This window comes from Perissodus microlepis, chromosome 2 (assembly GCF_051167445.1).
Source record: "Perissodus microlepis isolate ML-2025 ecotype Zambia chromosome 2, ASM5116744v1, whole genome shotgun sequence".
Classification (NCBI taxonomy): Eukaryota; Metazoa; Chordata; class Actinopteri; order Cichliformes; family Cichlidae; genus Perissodus; species Perissodus microlepis.
Window position 1 is genome coordinate 29,427,443 of NC_140462.1, and position 9,882 is coordinate 29,437,324.

A 9,882-nucleotide genomic window follows, 5' to 3' on the forward strand; every position below is an offset into this window, starting at 1 on the left:
CAAGGAAAACAGCACTTGTAGTTAGATTGACGAGCTCTATTGGTCACAACTATTGTACTTCAGAAAAGGAAATCCTGTAGGCTAAGTGGACTGGTGCGCCCACCCCACATTCTCCCAACACGTAAGGAAATTTTTTACTGCTATTGTGTCTCCACAACGTAAACAGCTTTGGGAGTTGCCATGAAGAATTAGGACAGTATACCACCAGATGTCGCCTGAAACGCATACAAATAATATGTAAGCGATCAAATATTTAGTTTTAAACTATTTCATTTTCAACCTAGTTAATATGTTGTGTAGTGCTTAACTTCCTTATTTCAGTTTTTGTATATGTCTATAACTCGTGTAAGTTCAAAAACACGTTTACATTACCCCTTATAAACCTTCATAAGGAGTTGTGGTGTACCCTAATGGGCTTCGATGTGGATTTTGATAGAGTGACATAGAAATATCAAAGGTTAATTTAGGGATATTGCAGTGCACTTGATCAAGTTTGAATATCACATGGCCTGTGTGTGTTTTATTTTCGGGGCTGAATGATTAATTAAAAAACAAAAAACAAAAACTTGATAATTTAGGCTCTCATTGGCCAAGTCTGTACCTGAAGAGAAGGAGAGAAAAAACTATAAGGTTTAAATTGCTTCTCATTTCCGAGAAGGGTGGTATCCAAGCATGATCCTCCATTCACTGCGCAGTTGTGCCCTCATTCTACTCACAGAAATCCTCGGAAGTTTTGCGCTCCTCCCCAGTAAGAGTTTGTCGCAAAAAGGACAAAGTCGTGATAATGACATAAATTCTAATGGGGAAGTCTGACTTTTGTTGGCTAAGTTTCCCTATTCTAAAACTGACTGGCAACTTTCGCAGGTGCCCTCTTTCAAAAAGAAGTTTGATAATTGCGTCTGTCTGTGTAATCTATCTGCTTTTTGTGTTTTCACAAGTTGGATACTCGCAACTGCACCGGAGCCGAAGGATTGATGAGAAGTACCGGCACACCCGTGGATTGTATAATTTGGAGATCAACGATGGCCAGCCACACTCTCCAGACTTGCAGAACGATGCGAGCTTCATAGTCCCGACTCGCTACAACGTGGTGTACATAACCTTAAAAACTAAGCGTCGAAAACCAGCACATATAAGAGGTACAGTCCGACCCAAAGTGAGGAGAAAAGTGAGAAGAAATAAGTCTTCCAATCTGTCTTTTACCCAGGACAAACTTCGCACTTTGGAGGGGGATGCGGTACAAATTAAGCGCAACTTTGCACCCATACCTTCAAGGAAGGAAGCCATGGATGTTGACTATAAATCACTGGATATAAGCCATAAAATGTATAAACATGGAGAAGCAGACTCTCAGATTAGTTCAATTCGAATATACAGTCAAAGGCCACCACCATGGTTCAGCGCACAGGATGTGAAAACCATGCGCTTTCTTGCGGATGCCAAAGTTTTGCGCATGAAAGAAGTCTCTCATGGAGACGCTCTTTCGCTTCTGATATTTGAGGGTGAGGCAAACGTTCAACAGGCGAACCAACAGCACGCAAAAACGAGCACTGTATGCGGAGGGCAATGTGGAGTCATCCACAGCCCGGTGGATACCACAGAGGTTTTTGCTTTTCATTTGGACAGAGTGCTGGGGCTTAATAGGACGTTGCCAGCTGTAAGCAGAAAGTTTCGCTTTTTATACGGTAGGTCATCAAGCACATGGACAAAGTTTTCCTTTTTGACACTTGTTAAAAATATACGGTTTTGTTTATGGTTATTCTAACTACATTGCCTGGTTTTATCATGCTAAGAATACTGTGCAAATGTCACTACAGTATCCATTGATACAGCAACAGAAACTGCAACCTACAGATTAGCCATACCATTAAAAACTGTTTATTTGTTACCCTAACCCACTAATGGGGTCTATGTGAAATACAGATTCATTCAGGCTTGGAATCAAGAAGAACCTTGTTCTTTGGGGGTGGACACCAAAACTTCACCTGCACATTGTGTCCTCGTGGATGTGATTTTTTTTTTTTTTTTTTTTTTTTTTTTTTTTTTTTTGTAAGTCATTGAGCAAGACTACCTAATCCTAATTCATATATTTTCATATATTTCACATATTTTATACACATATTCAGGGGAAGAGAGGACCAAAAAGTACTAACATCCTCCTTTTTCATAAATAGCGCAAATAATGTATTTTACATGATGACTTCACAAAGTGTCAGCACAAGGGTTTAAACAGATTTTGGGGCCATATTCAGCTAGTGACAGGATACCTCTGCCCTCTTTCCTCATTTTCTTGCATAACCATTTTTGTTCCATCTATGGGAAATGTCTGTCTCTTTTTCTTTTTAGCATAATACATTTAGAAATATTTTTACATGTCTATGAGTTAGTTCATTGTTTGGTCTTGGGGTGCAAATATGATAATTAGTGTGTGGACAGTCTTCATCATTGCAGGGAATAAGTTCTGGTAACATGAGTGTAAAAAGTGTTTATAGACTTTTTCTGGTTAATAACAGAAACAGCTGCTAAAATCTAAGCATGTAATTATTCTTTCCTCCCTCTTTAGATGGGCAGTCCTGTCCAGTTGTGTCATGGGATGCATCTCTATACCCAGCAGGCCTTGCTGCAGGTTTGACCAGTTTGAAGTTAACATGGGGGGAGTACCAGAACTCCCTTAAACAGAGATGTTGGCAACAAAACATCAGCCCAAAGTCTGATTCTGGCTGCTCTACAATTCATCACTATGAATGGAGCAAACTTGCTCTGTTTGACTTTTTGTTACAGGTAACTGTTAAAGAAAATGTGCTCCAATATCTGATTAAGAAAAACAATTCTCAGAGGTATTGTCATTTGGCTGAATAGAGCTCTTGCTTCCTGTATGGGAGGCCTCAGTAAATCACATTTTATGAGAACTACTCATTTTACCCCATCATCATGACAGAGAAACCAAAGTAGACAGACGAATCTTAAAATACTCATTCGGAAACACTGACAATCTTTATAAGTTAAATTGTCTGTTGAGGTCATGGTGGCACAACTTTGATCATTCACATATATTTCCTCATTGTTACAAAACATCTTGTCAAAGACATTAGTGAACTGAATAGAAACTCCAATCTTATCACAAAAGTACTTTTTTTTTTTTTTATTCTGACTTAACCTCTCGTTTTGTAGATCAAAATGCCTGCACACTAAAGTTAATGTAACTCATACAGTTCCTCTAACAACAACTAGCATGACATGAAGGAAACTGAGAATGTCTATATATATATTTTTTTGCCTTGTTTTATATTTCAAATAAAATAAATTTTAAAACCAATAATAACTTCCAATGAGTTTTAGTCTAACTTTATTATTATTAATGTTATTGTTATTATTATGGCAATTGAGTTTTCTGTTAAATGTAACACACCAGCACCCTACAGTGTTAAGGCAGACAATCGTCTTAGATATTTGAATAACTAATAAATTCTAATTTTTCATCAAGTCAAGCTACAAATAACATTTGTATTTCTGTGACAGCTCTGGAAAAGCTCTGTTTTAGTACTATTAGCTGCATGGATGCTTGTTTGCAAGGTAATAAGGATCTATTTCATTTTTGTCCAATTCAAAGCCTTACGAATGCTTATTCATCCAGGTTACCCTAAACCTCAGGCCTTACAAAACCACGCCTGTGAGCAGCATTTAGTCCCATCTAAATCTATGTGTGACATTTCAGCTTGTCTTACTCTGACAGCACTGTCTGAAACCTCCACAACTCAAATGATTTCACATAAAGGATTAAGAATGGATGAGGGCTGTAGCTAAATATAGGGTTGTCATTCCCTGTGGAGAAGCCTGATATACTTAAGTGAGTTTCCTGTACAGTCATGTGACTCAGCAGTCTACATGACTAGTTGATGTTGATGTCCAGTAAACTAGTGGTACAATAGAGTCAGTGCAATTGCCAGCCCTCTAGGTTTGTATGCTTTCACTGCCAGCTGAATGTTATCTATTCATGAAATTATTATTTAGATCATGATAAAGAGAGATCATCAGAAATGCAAAGTAAGCCCATTCAGAGTAAAACTGTGCTTACCTTTGTCTTTAAAAATATAAAAACGCAAAAGAAAACCCATTGAATAAGAAAACTCTGTGAATGCCACTCTGAACTGCACTCTTAGTCTCAAAACATCATCTCCAAACATTTAATGAAGAAATGTGTGAACTGTATTTTTAGATTAACAACCGCCTGGACCAGGGTTGCTGTGGGTTCAGGCCTCGGCAGCAGGATGTGTGCATTGAACTGGGTTACCATGCTAAATGTCAAGATGCTAACCACATACAGCTAGAAAACATCATCTACAGGAGCCACAACCCCAGACACCTGGTCTTCACCAACAACAAGGGATTCTTTGACCGTAATGAGGACAACTTGGACTTCAGGCTGTTGGCGGGGATCAAAGAGTAAGTTTGGAGCATTAACATGAATGAATAATTAATTAACCTGTTTAAATATATAATGTTTTTTTAAAAAAAACATTATATATTCCTACTACTATATATTCCTAGCCTAAAATACAGCTTTAATCCCTTGGCCATGCAGTGTTGAATAATGAAATAGATTATATGATTTGTTTATTATGAGCTATAGATCAAATTAATTTCAATCAGATGTTTACAAATAATTATATATCAGAAAAAGACTCTAATAAAGGCCAGAGGCTGAAACATGTCCTTCGAGCGATAAAGCTGCTGTTTATACTACAAGTGTTGTTTGAGCTTCAATGTCTTTAAAACAATTACACACTGAAAACTCAAAAGCAACAATTGTGTAAATCCAGTTTGCTGTTTACGTATAGATCAACTTGTTTAAAAGTAATAATTTGTCAGACAGTCTTCTACATTTGTAAAAAAAAAAAAATCTTCACAACATTCAAAACAATGACCCTGAGTTATGTATTGGTACTTATTTTTTTAGATTAAAAAAAATGTCCACACAGAGTAGGAACATCTATGGACAGTCTGGATTTAGCTGCTTTCAGCAGCTGTTTTTCTCATTTCTGCCCTTGACAACATATTTGAAAATTTCCAGCACACTCAACAAGCAAATTTAAATCTCCATCTGGGATCTATGCCAAATCTGCTCGGAAACTCTGAATTTGGTTCACAGTAATTGGCCAACCCACACACAAATCAGTGACTGCAGGTTGTGAATTTTTAAACTTTAAGGTTAAAAGTGTACTTTATGATTTAAAATTTTCAATTCTAACTTATAATGTTACAATACTTTAAATGTTAAAAAAAATAAAAATGGTAGTTTGCAGGTCGAGTGTGCAGTTTGTGAAGAAACACATGCCAAAAGACATCTTCTGCATTATTAGACGTCCCATGATGAGAACACATCGCTTTATGCACCACAGGTCTATGTGGATTTGTAAACGTACACTTCACAGGCATCCCTTTCATTTCATCCATCCTTTTGATCAATAAATCAGGGACTTGCTAAGGAGACAGCAGAGAATCTGTGGTATGGCAAGGACATGTTTGTGAATGTGACGCATAATGTGAATCCTTGTTTTCATCAGCAAAATTGTACCTTCCATTCTGGCATTCAAGTAAGATAAAGCCATAAAAGCTAAATTCTAAATAAAAGACGATGAAAGATCATAGGATACAATAAATATCTATTTTTCCCATTGTAGTGTACATTTCAGTGGTTTTCTGTAATGCAACCATTCTCTGACTTGTATCCCCATGTGATGTCTGTGTTGTGTGTGTAAGGTCGGGGGGCGGGTTCATTCCACTGCAGGGCAACCTGACTTTTCTCAAAGCCAAAATGACCAATGTTTGACATTTTATTCTAAGCAAATTCTGAGCAGTAATGATACAAAGTTTATCTGAAAAATATAAGTGCGTAAAAATCTAAACTCATTTAATAAATAGCAGCCTGTTCATGGCTCTGGTGAATCTTGTTTCTAGACAGGCAAAAACTGCACCTTAAAGTCAAATCACAAAACACTATCTCTAAGTAAGAGCACCACTTTAACTTTTACCATTGTTCATTCACAGTCATCTCGTACAGAGTAGGACAGGCTTTGTTTTGTTGTTGAAATCACATGAGATGGAATTTACTTATACGTAGTGCTCCATCAAAATCAAAACAAAAATCAACAAAACCCTCAAATCCTGACTGCTGGAACCAATTGCTTCACATGATATACGGTTCTCACTTTTCATTTAATTTGTATGAAGGGAGCTTTTACCCACTCAAAAGCTATTAAAATGTCAAAAAAAAAAAAATCCCATCCATGCGCTAAAAGTATGAGTAACCCGTCATTTGATTCAACTGATGTTTTAGTTACACAAACCTCCAGTTATGTGATTGTATAAATGCAGTTTTTACTGCCAAGAAGGAAAAAAGCAAAAACATTTCAGATTTCAAGGTTGCTGATGTACAAAGACAACCTGTCATAACCACTTGGTATAAAATACAGACATTTAATTTTGCCATCTCTTAATTATTTTTTTATGGGTTTGGCACTTCCACAAATTTATTTAATAGTCGACTTTAGTGGAACATTCTGTTATCGTTGGCATCTTCAGACCAGAGGAACTGCAGGAACTGTTTAGCTAAATCACAATGTCACCACCTATGTTTACCATATCTATGAAGAATTACATTTTGGACATGCCTATTTGCACCTAATTCCATTCTGCAAAAATGAAAGTCAGATGTGATGAAACTTGTTGGGGAGTTTGGGCTTAGAAATAACATATAAATAGCTACATGGTTAGAGTTTGCATGTTCTCCCCATGTTTGCGTGGGTTCTCCCCGGGTACTCCGGCTTCCTCCCACAGTTCAAACACATGCACTTTGTGTGGATAGGTTAATTAAAAAACCCTAAATTGCCCATAGGTGTGAATGCGGGAGTGAATGTGAGTGTGAGTGGTTGTCTGTCTCTGTGTGTTAGCCCTGCGACAGACTGGCGACCTGTCCAGGATGTACCCCGCCTCTCGCCTTGTGACTGCTGGGATAGGCACCAGCACCCCCCGCGACCCTGAAAAGGAAAAGCGGAAGCGAATGGATGTTTAATGTATAGAATCTGCACAGTATTACAGTGTGACTACACTTCCTCCTGTTTCCTCTTATGCCTTTCTAGGTTTCCAGAGCAAGCTGTGTCTGTGCTGAAAACCAGAAAACTGAGGGAAAAACTTCTCCAATCTCTGTTCCTTGACGAGACATACTGGGAAAGCCAAGGGGGTCGTCAGCGCATTGACAAGCTAATTGATGTTATCGAGAGGCGAGCAAAGGTCCTCCTCACCTACATCAATGCCCATGGGATCAAAGTGATATCAATGAATGTGTGATGAAGATAAATCTTTCATAAATCTTTTAAATCTTTTAGAAGACATTGGGGCTTTATGCTCGAACATTTTATAGGTTGGTTGGGATAAGAATAATAGCAGATGTGTGACAATTTTTAAATTTATATCACAATGGCTTGAGATTTTGTCAAAGATAATTATGTGATATTAGAAAAATGAAATTTTTCTGATGTTTTATTTTCCATTATATAAAAAAGGTCATAGTTCCAATGAGGGACTTGCTAAAGCTTCTTTGAGTAGCTGGAAGCTCAATTAGGGTCACACAACCCACACTGCACTGATAACAATGACTTTAATGAGTTTTTTTTTTTTTTTTACTTTGTGTACCTTGAATACAATCTTATTATAATTTTTTCTTTTTACAAAAGTTAAGAAGCTTCGCCTTGCCTATAATTTCCAGTTATTCAGGCACTTATAGTCACAATTAGAGCATGGACACAGTGACTATAAATTATCAAGTGAAAATTAGAAGTCATAAAATGATAATGATGATAATGGAAAAAAGTTTTTACAGGATTCCATGCACTTCTGTGAAAAACCAAGTACACCCTATAGTTCACCTTGTAGAAAGTTGCAGCAAAAATCTTGGGACTAATGCTTTCTGATATATACAACATTAATTCCAGAAAAGTTGGAAGCTCTTTAAATGTAAATAAAAAAGAATGCAATAAGTTTTAGATCTAAAAAACAAAACAAAACAGATTTTATTCACAATAGAACATCGAAAGCATCAATGTTTAAATTGAGAAAATAAACATTTTTAAGAAAAACTTTAGTTCATGTTGATCCTGTAGATCAGCAGTCCATAACCTTTTTGCGCCACGAACCATTTTATGTCTGACAATATTTTCACAGACCGGCCTTTAAGGTGACGCAGATAAATACAACAAAAAAACAGCACCAGTGTTTAAAAAAAAAAAAAAAAAAAAAGATTTATTCATAACACATGGGGAAAGACCCAGGGGAACTGAGTTAACGATAAAAGCAATAAAAAAAAAGAGATAAAAAACAGATTAAAAACCCTAAAAACTATAAATTTCACACCCAAGCCTCAACTCTTACCAGTCCGTGGCCCGGGGGTTGGGGATCGCTGCTATAGATGCAAAACAAGCCCAAACCATAACCCCTCCATCACCATGACAGTTGGTAGTTCATGGTTGGTATGAAGTGCTTCTCCTGATGTTTTTTTACTTAGTGCAGATGTTCCAGATGTCCTGTAATTCGTTCAGATGTAACTTTGCAAACCTCAGCTGTGCTGATGTGCTCTTTTTTAGAAGAAAAAGGCTTTTTTCCTGCCAATCGTTCTAAACAGGTCATGAACATACAAGATTATGGCATTGTGCTTATACAAATCTGAATGCTCCAGACTAGGAACTTCTGCCTTTATAATGGTGGTGACACTTGGTGATGATCATTTAATCAAGTGCATTTGATGTGATGTACTGATGCATTTATTTATTACTGTGCTTTCTTTTTGTATTTGGTAGTGCAATTCGAACATGGGATACATCAATAAAAGTAATTACTGCTGATAGAGTTATAGTTCTTGAGTGAGTTATGCATAAACATAATTATGTTTTACTGTGATTATAGATATGGTTTGAAAATGATTTTGTCTTAGATAACAAAGCCACAATCAAAGAGTTATCATAATAAAATTTTATCTATAACATTTATCAGCAATTACATTTTTCCTACCTATTTCTACTTGATATCAATCAGGCCCAGACAGAAATAGTCTGTGGCTCAGAAATCCGATCCAGAGTGTGGAGTGTGCTTTTCAAGCTGTTGTAAAAACTATTCTTTGGGCTCTCAGAAATAGTCGATAGGGCTTTGTGGGCTATTTTCTCCTGTTCGTGCCTCGCATTCACTGTGCTGTTGTTTTAACCCTTTGCACCTGCATTAGTTTGTCAGTGGGTTTTATGCCTCTGGATGTTTGTCCAAGAAAAACCCCTCCAGCAAGAGCTGGAACAGACAGTTTGCTCCTGTACCTACATTTGGTAATATAAGTGTACAAAACAAAAACATGTTTATAGTAATACAGATCAAGCCTTTACAGGTAGCTTCTTAAGTTAAAGTCTCTTCAAGTAGGCAAAAAGCATATACGTTTCTTTTTCACAGTAACAACAAACACATGGAGAAACAGTTTGTGCTTTAAATTAGCTAATAAAGAGGATCATTTGTGCAGAGGTTTAGGAAAGCTTATAAGGCTTATCTTCAGGAATGACTTGTTGAATGTATAACGTTATTCTGTCAGGTTCACACTTTTACACTGTGTGAACCAACCTTTTTGCTCTGTTTATGTTAAAGTTGCATTTTCTGTCTTCACCTCTTCTCCTTATCACAAGTTAGGGTTTTTCTCTTCCTCTTGTTTCCATGGGGGTATGGAATTTGAAAATAATTTGAAATGGTTCTTCGAAGCTGTGCCCAGCTGGCTGCTGGCAGGCCAGGCTAAAAACAAGATCCCAACAGAAGAGTTCTTTATTGTTGCGACCTTGGATCAACCCTGATGACATC

The 9,882-nt window shown here is 37.0% G+C and overlaps 1 protein-coding gene across 1 annotated transcript; it reads left to right on the forward strand.

Annotated features, from left to right (window-relative positions):
- Positions 1 to 707: 707 nt before the first annotated feature.
- gask1b (golgi associated kinase 1B) lies at positions 708 to 9,254 on the forward strand. The gene is made up of 4 exons (XM_084954685.1): positions 708 to 1,685; positions 2,564 to 2,781; positions 4,217 to 4,443; positions 7,140 to 9,254. Exons 1-4 carry the CDS (start codon positions 800 to 802, stop codon positions 7,345 to 7,347), a joined length of 1,539 nt encoding a protein of 512 aa, XP_084810811.1. The 5' UTR covers positions 708 to 799; the 3' UTR covers positions 7,348 to 9,254.
- Positions 9,255 to 9,882: the final 628 nt, after the last annotated feature.